The sequence below is a fragment of the Scyliorhinus torazame genome, chromosome 2, assembly GCF_047496885.1.
Source record: "Scyliorhinus torazame isolate Kashiwa2021f chromosome 2, sScyTor2.1, whole genome shotgun sequence".
NCBI classification, from domain to species: Eukaryota; Metazoa; Chordata; class Chondrichthyes; order Carcharhiniformes; family Scyliorhinidae; genus Scyliorhinus; species Scyliorhinus torazame.
Window position 1 is genome coordinate 330,006,743 of NC_092708.1, and position 16,917 is coordinate 330,023,659.

The 16,917-nt window shown below is 45.0% G+C and overlaps 1 protein-coding gene across 1 annotated transcript in view; it reads left to right on the top strand.

Annotated features, from left to right (window-relative positions):
* Positions 1-16,248, top strand: part of sos2 (son of sevenless homolog 2 (Drosophila)) — a 234,022-nt gene extending 217,774 nt beyond the window's left edge. Inside the window, exons 23-25 of the mRNA XM_072489811.1 lie at positions 3,353-3,394; positions 9,915-10,018; positions 14,470-16,248. Coding sequence (XP_072345912.1) covers positions 3,353-3,394; positions 9,915-10,018; positions 14,470-14,952 — 629 coding nt within the window. The 3' untranslated portion in view covers positions 14,953-16,248. The remainder of the gene's footprint in view (positions 1-3,352; positions 3,395-9,914; positions 10,019-14,469) is intronic.
* The last annotated feature ends 669 nt before the right edge of the window (positions 16,249-16,917 follow it).

Below are 16,917 nucleotides of genomic sequence, written 5' to 3' on the forward strand. Positions count from 1 at the left end.
TCACTATCCCCCGCCAAATGTTCAATGCCCTCCGTGCCATTGCCAAAGGCTATCACAAGAGTCCTTCTTAATCATCGTCTCCTTGTGGCTGAAGAGCGCCTTCTAGAGCCAACATGTGGCTTCTGCCTACTAAGGGACACAATGGACATGATCTTCATGTGTGTCAACCAGATGAGAAATGCAGGGAACAGCACCAACCCTTGTACATGGCCTTCTTTGACCTCACAAAGGCCTTCAACACTGTCAACCACAAGGCATTATTGGAACGTACTGCTGCATTTCAACTGTCCCCAAAAACTTGTCACCATCCTCCGCCTGCTCCACGATGACCTGCAAGCCGTGAACCTGACCACTGGATCCACTACGGACCCAATCAAGGTTCAGACTGGAGTCGAGCAAGGCTGTGTCATCACACCGATGCTCTTCTTGATCTTCCTTGCTCCAATGCTCCATCTCACCCTTAGCAAGCTCCCCGCTAGCGTGGAGCCAAACTACAAAACAATAGGAATCTGTTCTCAACCTCCGCCACCTGACAGCAAGATCCAAGGTCGTCCCATCCTCTGTCATTGAACTACTGTATGCAGACTATGCTTGCGTCCGCGCATACATGAAGGCCAAGCTCCGAGCCATTGTCAACACCTTCACTAAGGAGTACATGAGCATGGACCTTACAATAACAAAGGTCCTCTACCAACTTATCCCCACCACACAGCACTGCCCCCCAGTTATCACATTCCACAATGAGGCCTTGGACAATATGGACTACTTTCCATATCTTGGAAGCCTACTGTCAACAAGGGTAGACATCAACAATGACTTTCAACACCACCTTCAGTGTGTCAGCACAGCCTTCAGTCGCCTGAGGAAGAATATGTTTGAAGACCAGGGCCTCCAACTCGGTACCAAGCTCATGGTCTACAGAGCACTAGTAATGTCCGCCCTTCTATATGGCTCAGAGACGTGGATTATGTACAACAGACACCTCAAACCCTGGAGAAGTACCACCAGCGAGCGCTACCTCCTGCAAATCTGTTGGCAGGATCGGCACATCAATGTCAGTGATCTTGCTCAGACCAACATCCCCAGCATTGAAGCATTGATCACTCTCAGCTCCACTGGCCACATCGTCCACATGCCTGACACGAGACTTCCGAAACAAGCGCTCTACTCGGAGCTTTGACATGGCAAGCAAGCTCCAGGAAGACAGAGGAAACGTTTCGAGGACAGCCTCAAAACCTCCTTGAAAAGGTGCAACATCCCTACTGACACCTGGGAATCCCTGACCCTGTTGATTCCCAAATTTCTTTCTCTGTCAGTCTGGCCTCAATAAAAGTTGAGATGGATTCGCACGTAAAAAGAAGTTATTTATTTAGCTTGCAAGCTTGATTCATTTCATAGAAATATAAGAGACATCCAGTTTCCTATATCCCAGAAAGCGAATGAACAAAGAAACAAAGGGATCTCTGCAAATCAATTCAAATGGTATCAAGTTTCACATACTCGACGCCCATAGGTCAGCCTATATCCCTCCTGACCTGTTTGATCTATTCTGATTGGCTCACTTCCAATCCCTTTCTCTGGCCCCTATCAATGCAGCATCACTCTCATAGACACACCTCTTCCTGCTTTTTCCATGCGGTCTCAAATCCCTTTCTCCCTAACTGCCAGAATCAAAGTGGCTTATTTCTACATTACATTAACTAGTATCTCTAAAGTAACTATTTTATATCACATTCGTCAACCCAAGACCGCTTGAAGTAGAGGAAAAGCATCCCAAGAAGGAGCTGAACACCACAATTTCATCGTCAAGAGCAAGCTGAAGCCAAGCGTCAACAGCGAAAGAAATGCATGCAACCTGGGCACCCCACCCACCCAACTGCTCTTCTGACCACCATTTGTGACAGAAACTGTAGATCGCACATTAGATTCCTCAGTCACCTGAGAATTAATTTTTAGTGTGGAAGCAATTCATCCTGAAGTGCCTAAGAGGAAAAGCCTGCACAAAGTTAACCAACATGGCAGCAGCAGACACATAAATTAACAAATTTTGTCATTTAGTTTAATTTTTCAAATTGGTTTGTCACCCTAATGACTTGGAGTCATAGTCATAATCAAACTTCTGACCCAAATAAATATAACGTTCTATGAATGATACTTTAAAAAGAACCACTAAATATGAAAAGTTCAGATAAATAATGCTAAACCCATATGTAAAAGTTTGAGTTTCAGTCACAATTTCCAGTATTCTTCAACAGGTGAGCCCTTACATTGTCATGGCCCAGTGGTGATTAATTTTACATTTCTGAAGCTTAATTCCCTTGTTATGGGCCAGGGTTTAGAAAACTCCAGTATATCATGGAGTTCACCTAACCTACAACTGTTTATTGATTTTGGTTATGAGGAGCACAAGGTGTTATTCAACAGAGGCCTTAAGTACCTTTAATCAAAACCAAAATTTATTCTACAAATTTAGTTAACATTTTATAAACACACAGTAAGCATTTTTATCAACTACATACATAAATACGCCACACAGCTACAGTACTCTATGTACAACCCTTAATAAATTTCCCCTTAAGCTGTTCCAATTTAATAACAAGATCCCATAAACCAGAAAGGTTTTCAAAGGTGTGGCCCAGCACACAGCACTCGATCCTGGTTTGGATGCTCTTGTGTTCTTTCCAAAACAACACGTTTGAATTTCTTCTAGAAAACAATTATTTCTTTTAAAGTTGTCAAGCAGTCTGGAAACAGCTTTTTAAATGCAGATGGGGGAAAAAAACCTTCTATCAACCTGTGCAGAACAAAACCAGTTCAAACTCAAAGCAAAAGTAAAACTCAGAACAAAAGTAAAAACCCAGAGCCACAGCCCAGCTCCACCCACACAATGACATCACTGAAGCCATGTGATAAGACAAAAACATTTCTTAAAGGGACACTCCCATGACACCCTGTTTATCCTATCCTGCTCTGCTCCACTTTCCAGTCTGCAGTGTGCTTCCCCTCCTGGTTCAGAATGAGACCATGGGGGATGCACTGCTGTCTTCAGACTGGGTATGAGCGCTGCTATAGAAGATCAGCTACAATATAATAATGATACTGGTTTGATGCCAAAACAATTGGCATTCATGAAGGTAAGTTTGATGTAATTTACACGTGTCATTACATTGAATATAATTAAATGGGGTTATTTAGAATAGAGTAAAACATTTTAAGTTCAGGACATTGCGTTTGTATGCACTGTTCTGAAACATGGCTAAGTATCGATTTGCACAGTTCTTCTATAATTTGCATGTTATTGTGACTTAATTATCAAACCTATTTCTAAAATATTTATTGTTTCCTTTTACAGGTGGTAACAGCATTTTTGCTCCTGTCTTGCTGCCACCATCAAGTAGGTTGAGCACATTTACCTTCACTGCTTTCATCATCAGTTGCTAGTGAAATTTAAAACTATGTTTAGCATTTGTTACTCCATTGGTTAATCTACTGAAAACTAAACACAGAGTAATCCAATTCCCTTAATGTTCTCATGGATTTCTTTGTCACTCAGAATAAAAGCATATTTACCGCCTCTGTTGCTTTCTTTTTCCCTTGCCTGGTAAACAAAACCTCTTCCCTGCCTCCCCTGCAACTTTCTTTGGTTTCTTTCCCTGTTCCCTCATTTCTTCTTTTAATTTCATTTTGTCCATGAAACTTGGTCCCTGGACCCCAATCTCACTAAATTGCTGACCAACTAATTTTCTTTTCTGTCTTCCTGAGCTGCAGCATTTTGAGTAGTTCCTCCACTTCAACCAATCAAAACTGCCATCATTGGCCACCTCCGCTGTCTTTAATTCCTTACAAACTTTTACTCCCATCTCCAACTTCCCTTTCCTCAGGTTCTTGATTGTGGTGCCCCCTTCCAAATACATGCCCATCTTTTCCACAGTTCCATGTTTGAATCTCTCCATTTATTTTCTATTCTACCAAAGCTCCAAAATGACCTAAACAAAGTCGCGAATGACATAGTCAGTAACTGTGACCACGTGCACTAATTTCTCTGCAGCCTTTGACATTGACCACACAATTCTCTGCCAACTCCATTTCCTCCACTGTCCAGCTTGGTGGGATTTCCGTTATTGTATTCCACTTATGCATCTAATTGTAGTCAGCGCATGTCTCACAATGGTCTCTCTTCCTACCCCTGCATCATTGGCGTCTGAGTCTTCACCGATTTATATTTGGTCCTGTTCTCTTTCTTGTCCAGATGCTGTGCTTAGCAACATGATCTGCAGACAGCTTGCATATATCTGCTGACTACACCCACTCAACTGTCCACTATCTCTCCTGACCCCTTCTCTGCCAATATTGTCAGACTGTTGTTTGTATCTATTTGTTAATGAGCCACAATTTTTTCTAGTAAAATATTGGCAAGACCAACACCATTAACTTCAGCACATGTCATATTCTGTACCTTCACTATTCCACCTTCCTTCCTGGCCCTTGTCTCAAAATGAGCCAGACTGTTAGCATCCTATTTGAGCCCAAGTTGAGGTTTATTTTAACCCATATGCTCCCCATCAAAAAGACTGGGATATTGTCTACCTTCACCCATACCACTGAAACTGTTGCCCATCTCAGCCACTTTGTTCTTACAAGCTATTCCAACGCTATTCTGCTCCGTCTCACACCTCTACTGTTCAAAACTCAGCATCACAATTCACTCACTAATTACTCCTGTCCTTGATGATCTGCATTGGTGTATGGTTCCCAAACATCACTAATCTATTTAAATCCTTTTCTCCCCTTTGCGTGGCAGGTCCGGGAGGCTTCCAGTGTCCCGGATGGCTTCATCTGCAGAAAGTGCACCCAACTGCAGCTCCTCACAGACCGCATGGTTCGGTTGGAGCAGCAATTGGATGCACTTAGGAGCATGCAGGTGGCGGAAAGCGTCATAGATCGCAGTTATGTAAGTGTGGTCACACCCAAGGTGCAGGCAGAGAAATGGGTGACCACCAGAAAGGGCAGGCAGTCAGTGCAGGAATCCCCTGTGGTTGTCCCCCTCTCGAACAGATATACCCCTTTGGATACTGTCGGGGGGGATAGCCTATCAGGGGAAAACAGCAGCAGCCAGAGCAGTGGCACCACGGCTGGCTCTGATGTTCAGAAGGGAGGGTCAAAGCGCAGAAGAGTAATAGTTATAGGGGACTCTATAGTCAGGGGCACAGATAGGCGCTTCTGTGGACGTGAAAGAGACTCCAGGATGGTATGTTGCCTCCCTGGTGCCAGGGTCCAGGATGTCTCCGAACGGGTAGAGGGAATCCTGAAGGGGGAGGGCAAACAGGCAGAGGTCGTTGTACATATTGGTACTAACGACATAGGCAGGAAGGGGCATGAGGTCCTGCAGCAGGAGTTCAGGGAGCTAGGCAGAAAGTTAAAAGACAGGACCTCGAGGGTTGTAATCTCGGGATTACTCCCTGTGCCACGTGCCAGTGAGGCTAGAAATAGGAAGATAGAGCAGACAAACACGTGGCTAAACAGCTGGTGTAGGAGGGAGGGTTTCTGTTATCTGGACCACTGGGAGCTCTTCCGGGGCAGGTGTGACCTGTATAAGATGGACGGGTTGCATCTAAACCGGAGAGGCATAAATATCCTGGCCGCGAGGTTTGCTAGTGTCACACGGGAGGGTTTAAACTAGTATGGCAGGGGGGTGGGCACGGGAGCAATAGGTCAGAAGGTGAGAGCATTGAGGGAGAACTAGGGAATAGGGACAGTGTGGCTCTGAGGCAGCGCAGACGGGGAGAAGTTGCTGAACACAGCGGGTCTGGTGGCCTGAAGTGCATATGTTTTAATGCAAGGAGCATTACGGGTAAGGCAGATGAACTTAGAGCTTGGATTACTACTTGGAACTATGATGTTGTTGCCATTACAGAGACCTGGTTGAGGGAAGGGCAGGATTGGCAGCTAAACGTTCCAGGATTTAGATGTTTCAGGCGGGATAGAGGGGGATGTAAAAGGGGAGGCGGAGTTGCGCTACTTGTTCAGGAGAGTATCACAGCTATACAGCGAGAGGACACCTCAGAGGGCAGTGAGGCTATATGGGTAGAGATCAGGAATAAGAAGGGTGCAGTCACAATGTTGGGGGTATACTACAGGCCTCCCAACAGCCAGCGGGAGATAGAGGAGCAGATAGGTAGACAGATTTTGGAAAAGAGTAAAAACAACAGGGTTGTGGTGATGGGAGACTTCAACTTCCCCAATATTGACTGGGACTCACTTAGTGCCAGGGGCTTAGACGGGGCAGAGTTTGTAAGGAGCATCCAGGAGGGCTTCTTAAAACAATATGTAAACAGTCCAACTAGGGAAGGGGCGGTACTGGACCTGGTATTGGGGAATGAGCCCGGCCAGGTGGTAGATGTTTCAGTAGGGGAGCATTTCGGTAACAGTGACCACAATTCAGTAAGTTTTAAAGTACTGGTGGACAAGGATAAGAGTGGTCCGAGGATGAATGTGCTAAATTGGGGGAAGGCTAATTATAACAATATTAGGCGGGAACTGAAGAACATAGATTGGGGGCGGATGTTTGAGGGCAAATCAACATCTGACATGTGGGAGGCTTTCAAGTGTCAGTTGAAAGGAATACAGGACAGGCATGTTCCTGTGAGGAAGAAAGATAAATACGGCAATTTTCGGGAACCTTGGATGACGAGTGATATTGTAGGCCTCGTCAAAAAGAAAAAGGAGGCATTTGTCAGGGCTAAAAGGCTGGGAACAGACGAAGCCTGTGTGGCATATAAGGAAAGTAGGAAGGAACTTAAGCAAGGAGTCAGGAGGGCTAGAAGGGGTCATGAAAAGGCATTGGCAAATAGGGTTAAGGAAAATCCCAAGGCTTTTTACACTTACATAAAAAGTAAGAGGGTAGCCAGGGAAAGGGTTGGCCCACTGAAGGATAGGCAAGGGAATCTATGTGTGGAGCCAGAGGAAATGGGCGAGGTACTAAATGAATACTTTGCATCAGTATTCACCAAAGAGAAGGAATTGGTAGATGTTGAGTCTGGAGAAGGGGGTGTAGATAGCCTGGGTCACATTGTGATCCAAAAAGACGAGGTGTTGGGTGTCTTAAAAAATATTAAGGTAGATAAGTCCCCAGGGCCGGATGGGATCTACCCCAGAATACTGAAGGAGGCTGGAGAGGAAATTGCTGAGGCCTTGACAGAAATCTTTGGATCCTCGCTGTCTTCAGGGGATGTCCCGGAGGACTGGAGAATAGCCAATGTTGTTCCTCTGTTTAAGAAGGGTGGCAGGGATAATCCCGGGAACTACAGGCCGGTGAGCCTTACTTCAGTGGTAGGGAAATTACTGGAGAGAATTCTTCGAGACAGGATCTACTCCCATTTGGAAGCAAATGGACGTATTAGTGAGAGGCAGCACGGTTTTGTGAAGGGGAGGTCGTGTCTCACTAACTTGATAGAGTTTTTCGAGGAGGTCACTAAGATGATTGATGCAGGTAGGGCAGTAGATGTTGTCTATATGGACTTCAGTAAGGCCTTTGACAAGGTCCCTCATGGTAGACTAGTACAAAAGGTGAAGTCACACGGGATCAGGGGTGAACTGGCAAGGTGGATACAGAACTGGCTAGGCCATAGAAGGCAGAGGGTAGCAATGGAGGGATGCTTTTCTAATTGGAGGGCTGTGACCAGTGGTGTTCCACAGGGATCAGTGCTGGGACCTTTGCTCTTTGTAGTATATATAAATGATTTGGAGGAAAATGTAACTGGTCTGATTAGTAAGTTTGCAGACGACACAAAGGTTGGTGGAATTGCGGATAGCGATGAGGACTGTCTGAGGATACAGCAGGATTTAGATTGTCTGGAGACTTGGGCGGAGAGATGGCAGATGGAGTTTAACCTGGACAAATGTGAGGTAATGCATTTTGGAAGGGCTAATGCAGGTAGGGAATATACAGTGAATGGTAGAACCCTCAAGAGTATTGAAAGTCAAAGAGATCTAGGAGTACAGGTCCACAGATCACTGAAAGGGGCTACACAGGTGGAGAAGGTAGTCAAGAAGGCATACGGCATGCTTGCCTTCATTGGCCGGGGCATTGAGTATAAGAATTGGCAAGTCATGTTGCAGCTGTATAGAACCTTAGTTAGGCCACACTTGGAGTATAGTGTTCAATTCTGGTCGCCACACTACCAGAAGGATGTGGAGGCTTTAGAGAGGGTGCAGAAGAGATTTACCAGAATGTTGCCTGGTATGGAGGGCATAAGCTATGAGGAGCGATTGAATAAACTCGGTTTGTTCTCACTGGAACGAAGGAGGTTGAGGGGCGACCTGATAGAGGTATACAAAATTATGAGGGGCATAGACAGAGTGGATAGTCAGAGGCTTTTCCCCAGGGTAGAGGGGTCAATTACTAGGGGGCATAGGTTTAAGGTGAGAGGGGCAAAGTTTAGAGTAGATGTACGAGGCAAGTTTTTTACGCAGAGGGTAGTGGGTGCCTGGAACTCACTACCGGAGGAGGTAGTGGAGGCAGGGACGATAGGGACATTTAAGGGGCATCTTGACAAATATATGAATAGGATGGGAATAGAAGGATACGGACCCAGGAAGTGTAGAAGATTGTAGTTTAGTCGGGCAGTATGGTCGGCACTGGCTTGGAGGGCCGAAGGGCCTGTTCCTGTGCTGTACATTTCTTTGTTCTTTGTTCTTTGCTTCCCTTTCCCCTCCCCCCACATCTACATCTGTCACAGTCTACCCTCTGATGTTAGTGTCTCTGTTGTTTGGTCCTTCACACCTTTTGTTCACTCTGAGGTCCACCATTAACATTCTTTCCCCATGGTTTCTGTGGCTAGCATTCTGTTCCCTTTATTTCTGTGGCTATGACTCATCTTTCATTCTCTCACCCCAGAGTATAAATATTTCCCACTTTCTAAGTCTTTTAGCTTTGACAAAAGGTCATCTGGATTTGAAACATTAGCTCTTTTCTCTCCCTACAGATGCTGCCAGACCTGCTGAGATTTTGCAGCATTTTCTCTTTTGTTTCAGATTCCAGAATCCGCAGTAATTTGCTTTTATTTAAATCCCTCCCTAGCCTTGCCCCAACAGTGACTAAAACAGAAAATACTGGATAATCTCAGCAGGTCTGACAGCATCTGTAGAGAAAAAAGGGAGCTAACATTTTGAGTCTTGATGACTTTTTACCAAAGCTGTACAGTGACACAGTGGTTAGCACTGTTGCCTCACCGTGTCAAGGACTCGGGTTCAATTCCGGTCTTGGGTAACTATGTGGAGGTTGCACATACTCCCCGTGTCTGTGTGGGTTTCCTTCGGGTGCTCCGGTTTCCTCCCACAGTCCAAAGATATGCAGGTTTGGTGGATTGGCCATGCTAAATTGCCCCTTAGTGTCCAAAGATGTGCAAGTTAGGTGGGGCTATGGGGATAGGGCAAAGGGAGTGAGTTTAGGTAAGGTGCTCTTTCAGAGTGTTGCTGTGGGATCAGTGGGCCGAATGGCCTCCTTCTGCACTGTAGAGATTTTATTATTAGTCCAAGAAACCTCCTCAAGCTTGCCATTTACTGATGCTGGTCTTTGTGTATCCTCCAGTCCCTTAGTCTCAGCATGGAAGGTGGTGCTTCCAGTCATCTAAACACCACACCCTAGAATTCCTGCCTAAACACCTTCACACTGATCTTCCTCTATTCTTTGAAGATGCTATTTAAAATTCAGCTCCTTCACCCTTTCTAATATCACTTCTTTTGATCAAAATCAACTTTCGGCACAGTTTTTTGTGAAGCTGTTATCTGTTAGCATTTTTCAAAGTTATTGGGAACTTTATAAATGCAAGTTATTGTTGGAGTTTTTGGACTACTAAACTATAAACATGACAAAAATGATTTAAGAATTTAATCTCTTCCATCACTGTTTGCAGAACCTCACTCAATTTCAAGTCATCATCGGTCAAGTGAAGACTCGCCTACTCCTCCACCCCTTCCTCAGCGAAGGAAGCCTGGTTTAGACTTGGTAAATACTAAGGTAAAGGAAATGCCTCATGGTATAGTGTGAAATAATATTACAATAATATTTTCTTTTTTCATTAAGTTTCTTCTGCATAGTACAGGATTAAGTTGAGTTTGATTAATAAAAGTTAGATAAACATGAAGTCATCCAACACGCTGCTGCCCATGTCCTTATTCACAGTAAGTCAAGTTCAGACATCACCCCTGTGCTTGTTGACCCACATTAGCTCCTGGATAGGAAACACCTCGATTTTTAGGATTCTTGGACGAGAATCAGCGACCCCGTTGCGCCCGGCATGGATCCAGATGCAGTGGGTGAATGGCGCGTGAGCCTCAAAACTGGCTCCGCACCAGGCGTGAAACCTCGCGCGAGTCACCTGACTAGCGGCACCTGCATTATCTAGATCTATCCCTCACTGTGCGAGACCAGATCTGAATATTTATATTAATCGTATAGCTCATTTAAATACCCGGGCGCCAGATTTCCCTGGCACACGGGACTCACTGGCCGCGCCTGGGGGACCTCGCCAGGGTGCCGTTTATGACAGGTTCACATGTGAACCAGTCGTAACAGCACCTGTGAGGGGGGGGGTCTCCTAGGCCATTGGAACCCCCAGCTGGTCAGGGACAGGCCAAGGTGCACCCTACCACTCCCTTGCACCCGGGCACCTTGACACTACCAATCTAACACCCGTGCTAGGGTGCCCAGGGGTGTAGTTCCCGGGGGCATCACCAAGATTGGGGGAGGCGAGGGGGTCAAAAGAGCACACGGCAGGGGAGGCTGAAAGGGAGGGGGAAACGATCGGGGCTGCCAGAAAGGCTATCAGGAGTCTTTCCTACTGACGAGCTGAAGCCAAAAAAAACAGCAAAGTGCCGTTTGAGAGCTGAATGCTTCTTGGCAATGCAACCACTGAGAAACAACCCGCTAAACATGCCTTTAACAAGCAAACTTTAACTTGAGTCCGCTGAATCGTGACCCTTATCTTTGTTTTCAAATCCCTGCATAGTCTCAGCCCTCCAAACTTGAATCTCCACAACCCTCCGAGATACTTATAATTATCTAATTCGGGCCTCTTCACAATTCACTCCCTAAATCACCTCCAACTCTCTACCTTAATTTCTTCCTATAGATGCTTCTTGAAACAGTGGGCACGATTCTCTGCTCCCGCGCCGTTACAGAGAATCACCTGGGTCGCCAAATGTTCCCACGACGCTGGTCCGACGCCCTCCCCCGAAATTCACGGAAGCAGCCAGATCGGCACAATCGCGTTTTGCGCGGCGCCGCGATCCAGTGAATCACCCGAGACAGCCAAAATGGCGATTCACCGGTACCCCCACGATTCTCAGTGTTGGATGGGCCGAGCGGCCTGCCCAAAACGGCGGGTTCCCCCCGGCGCCGTCCACACCTGGTCGCTGCCAGCGGGAACAGCGCGGGAACTCTGGGGGGGGGGGAGGCCTGCAGGGGGAGGGAGGGGGGATCCTGCACCGGGGGGGGCCTCAAATGGGGTCTGGCCCGCGATCGGTGCCCACCGATCGTCGGGCCGGCCTCTCTGAAGGAGGACCTCCTTCCGCAGCCCCGCAAGATCCGTCGGACATCTTCTTGCGGGGCAGACTCTGGGAGGACGGCAACCACGCATGCGCGGGTGATGCCAGTTATGCGGCGTTGGCCGCGTCATGTATGTGGCGCCGCCTTTACGCGGCGCCAAGGCCTGGCGCACGTAAATGACGCGGCGCCGCTCCTAGCCCATTTTCGGGCCCTGAATCGGTCGGGATAGGGGCCGTTTCAAACCGTTGTGAACCTCGACGGCGTGAACACTCTGTCTCCATTTCAGAGAATCGCGCCCCATATCTCTTTGGCCAAGCTTAATATCTCCTGATATGGCTCAGTGTCAGGTTTGTTTCTGTGAAGTGCACTCGGACATTTTCTTAAATTGTTGCTTCTGGTGGAATTTTGTGTATATCAAGCCCATCATATTGCCATCATAATGTAACAGACAACACGACATGTCATCTCTTACATATCGTAAAAAGGCTCTGGGCTGAAATTATAGCGGCAGCCTTTCTCCAGATAAAATGCTTCTTTTTGAAATTAATTTTGAGTTAAATTGGGGGCGTTTCAGCGCTGGATCAGGCCTCACACCACCATGGCGGCTACCTCTTTACAAGCAATTGCATTCCATGACTCATTAAATCAAACTGTTTTAAAATTAAGTCCTACTAAGATTAAGTTAGTGCTGCAGAACACTCTTGCCTCCTGTTTCAGGATTGCTTAAAGCTAGTGTGCAACAGGTGAGATTATTCATTCTTTGGATTTGAGGTGAGCTGTTGCCTTTGTTTAATTCAGTGACACGGAAGGAAAAGCTTGATGGTTCGGCAGGGTGACAAGGGGGATTGGTGAGGGGGAGTGCCAACCTGGACATTTAACAAAACACCATTGGGGCAGAGATTGTGACCTAGTGATAATATCATTGGACTAGTAACCTAGAGGCCCAGCTCATTCTCTGGGGACAAGGATTCAGAGCTTCTCATGGCAGATGATGGAATTTAAATACAATTAATTAATAATAATAATTTTTAAAAATATAAATTTAGAGTACCCAATTATTTTTTTCCAATTAAGGGGCAATTTAGCGTGATCAATCCACCTAACATGCACATCTTTGGGTTGTGGGGCGAAACCCATGCAGACACTGGGAGAACGCACAAACTCCACACGGACAGTGACCCGGGGCCGGGTTTCGAACTCTGGTCCTCAGTGCCGTAGGCAGCAATGCTAACCACTGTGCCACCATGTTGCCCAATTAATAATAATAATCTTTATTATCACAAGTAGGCTTACACTAACACTGCAATGAAGTTATTGTGAAAAGCCCCTAGTCGCCACATTCCGGCGCCTGATCGGATACACCGGGAGAATTCAGAATGTCCAATTCATCCAACAAGCACATCTTTCGGGACTTGTGGGAGGAAACCGGAGCACCCAGAAGAAATCCACACTGACACAGGGAGAACGTGCAGACTCCGCAGAGACAGTGACCCAAGCTGAAAATCGAACTTGGGAACCTGGCACTGTAAAGCAACAGTGCTAATCACTATGCTGCCATAATAAATATGGAATTGTAAAAAATAAAGCTAGTAATGGTGACCGTAAAATTATCGTTGATTTTTGTAAAAACCCATCGGGCTCACTGATGTCCTTTAGGAAAGGAAATTGAATTGGGAGAACTGTCCCACAGACTAGTTAAACAACTGCCTGACAATAGTCATACTTAGCTTACAGACATTATCCCAGACATCACCATCCTTGAGCATGCCCTGTCCCACTGACAGAATAGACCCACTAGAGGTGGTGACATACAACTAGGAGAGTACTGCCCTTGAAGTCCTTAACGTTGACCCTGGACCCCATGAAGTCTCAGTTATGTCACTCCTCAGTCTCCTCTGCTCCAAGGAAAACAATCCCTGCCGAATTTTTGCAGCTACTACTGGGCGGCTAATATAGCCATGATTAGGAAATGGGTATTGGGGGAGGGGTCGACGTGGGAGCGGTTAGAGGCGGCCTCATGCAAAGGCACCAGCTTAGGGGCACTCATAACGGCACCCCTGCAGTTCTCGCCGGCGCGCTACTCCTCAAGTCCAGTGGTGGTGGCGGTACTAAGGATCTGGGGTCAGTGGAGAAGGCACAGGGAAGTGGAAGAAGCCTCAGTTTGGACCCCGATACGCAACAATCACAGATTTGTCCCGGGCAAGATAGACGGAGGGTTTCAAAGCTGGCATAGGGCAGGTATTAAAAGGATGGGGGACCTATTCATAGACGGGACTTTTCCCAGCTTGAAGGCGCTGGAGGGGAAAGTTAATCTGCTCCCTGGAAATGCCTTCAGATACCTTCAGGTACACGCCTTCCTAAAAAAACAGGTGGTGACATTTCCGATTAAAATGTCAGAAGCAGCAGCAATCCGGTGGCCGGCTGGGGGTGGGGGGCGGGGGCGGGGAGGAATGTTCAGGCACGGCATATTCTTTTTTTTTTTTCTTTCCTCTTTATATAATGTTAACGTTCACCTTGTTTTGTTAATGGTTATGTAAAAATTTTGTTTCGATAAAAATAATTTATTACAAAAAAAAGTTATTTTACAGTGTCAAAATTCATAAAGTTTCAGTCCTTGGGTGATCTGCATCAAATATTTAATTTATCAGTAAAACATCTGTAATGTTCATTCCAACAAATGAATAGTTAGCAGGTTGTTGGCGTCATTTGGTTTGTGTAGGAAACACAGCTGTACAAATGAAATTGTTACTTGCTTGAACTGGATATCCTGCATGAATACTGAATAAAATTAAATTTGGTTCACCATTGTTACCCCTACAGATACTGATGTTATTCTTTGATGAATTCTCAATTTGTTATTGATGTCATTTCTATATTGATTGGAAGAAATTTTGACGAGAATTTAATCTCTTTATTTACAGACAGCTTCAAATATGACAGATAGCCCTCCTGCTATTCCACCCCGACTGCCTAGGATTCCTGGATTATATGTTCCTTCAGATGGGCTACTACACAGTCCGCCTCCACCTCCTCCAAGGGATCCACTGCCTGATACACCTCCACCCATACCAATAAGGCCTCCTGAGATCTTCATGAATGATCCTTTTCATCTCCAGCCAGCACCAAAGAGCCACCTTCATCGGGATCAAGATTGGTACAGAGAATCCAGCACAAACCTCAGTTCCCCCAGTACTCCTCCTCCAACACCTTCTCCTAGAGTTATACGGCGTTGTTCAAACCACAGTAACCCTATTTACTCTTCTGCTCCACCCATACCTCCCAGACAGAACTCTAGTCCGCAGCTGCCAAAACTTCCACCAAAGACTTACAAACGAGAAGTATCACATCCTCCTTTGCACAGAGGTGGGCTGCCATTGCTGGAAAATGCAGAAATTCCTCACTGACACTAAATTTTGAAGCACTGTGGGAAATCGGGCATCTGTGTTAAGCACTGGGGCAAGAAAATGTGTTGCTGTTTTTAACCTTTTGTGTCGTCTTGTTAGAAACTGCACTCAAGAAGACGGCAGTTGAGAAAATGATGTTGGAATATAACTAAAGCTTCATGTTTCTTTCATTCAGACTACAGAATAGTTCATTGCTGTGATCTCCTCTCAGGTGATCAGCAGCATTTTCTTTCCTCAGACTTGCAGTGCCAACATAATTACCTTGAAGTGTAACACAAGTTTGCATTTGCACTGTACAAATGAATTAAATTATTTGAACCAATCATTGCACTGAGCCAACGAGATAAATCCTTGAGACATATTTGAGCTCTAGTGGCCTTGTTAAAGGATGGAATTTTACAAACATCAGGAAGGTTATTTAATGTGTGACTCTTCATTTGTTGGAATGAGCTTAACTGATACATTAAATAATTGATGCAGATCGCCGAAGGACTGAAACTTTATGAAATATGGCGCTTTTTACGAATTGTTGTTTCCTTAATCAAGTTGTATTGGTTGGCTGCTGCAAATTTTAGAGAAGAAATTATAACACTAACTTGGAATTTTTGAATGGGCAAAATTGTCTAACCTGCATTAGTATGTAGGAGACTGTAGTCAGTTTGTGAAAAACAAGCAGTAATAACTAAAGATCAGAATATCTTTCACTAACTGTTGTAAGCATGCATCTTTTTCAGATGTGCCTTTTAATTTCATTTGTAGACAAGATTATCCTCCATTATCAAGTCGCCTAAGCGCTCAAACATTAGAACAAAAATTACATGAATGTACAGTTTTGTTTTTGCTGTATACATACAGATAACAGGTGTTTTGTATAGACTGAACTGAATAATATGAACTGTATGTCAAGTCAGAATCTTAACTGCTGTGGATCAAGAACAAACAGAAAAATCCTTCTGATGCAAATCTCAGTGCTAAACTGGCTCTGCTGTAGCATTTTGTTAAATCTTCTATAGACTTCTTTCAGTATTGTATTTCAACCAACATACACTTCAGAGCTTTACTAAAAAAATTAAATATAGTAGCTATGACCTAAAATTGCCTACTTGCCATTATAACTGGTGGTGTATGAAAAGGTGAAGGAATTTGTTGTTTACCGGTAGTGTTGTAGCTGCTTTTCTGAAGTGACAGTTATGATGGTCACTTAATGTTATGTGGCCTTTCGAATGTACTTTGTATCTGTGTCCTTAATAAGATCAATAAATTACCCAGTCTTAATTTTTACTTAAACTTTCAAAATTGCCTGCGTCACTTTTAACAAAACCGTCATAAGAATGCATATGGGGCTGGTTTAGCACACTGGGCTAAATCGCTGGCTTTTAAAGCAGACCGAGGCAGGCCAGCAGCACGGTTCAATTCCCGTACCAGCCTCCCCGAACAGGCGCCGGAATGTGGCGACTAGGGGCTTTTCACAGTAACTTCATTGAAGCCTACTTGTGACAATAAGCGATTTTCATTTCATTTTCATTTCATATGTATTTCTTAATTTGTTAACGTTTAAAAATATTTCTGTCTGAAATTGTATTTTTGTATATATCTGGGCGTTGCAGCAGCTCTCATCTTTGGATATTTATTTCAATGAGGACTAGGTTCCAGGAAAAGCTGCATTCTGCTAAAGTTAAGTACTGCTGCAGGAATTCACCTTGCTTTTGTAAATTGAGTTCATTTACAAAATATGAAGCTGGAAGCCTTAAAAAGTTATTTGAACAGGTCCACAACCAACCAGAATTATTGTTATTTACCTCATTATTTGGCATTAAAGTATGTCATTATTTAAATAGGAATGATTAAGCATTCATGCATCTCCAGACTTGAGGTTGTACCTAAAAATGCCTGTTGAAATTAGGCATTGTAAAAGGAGATTTCAGACAGAAAAAAGGTTGGAGATCTTTCTGTTAGGATCAGAAC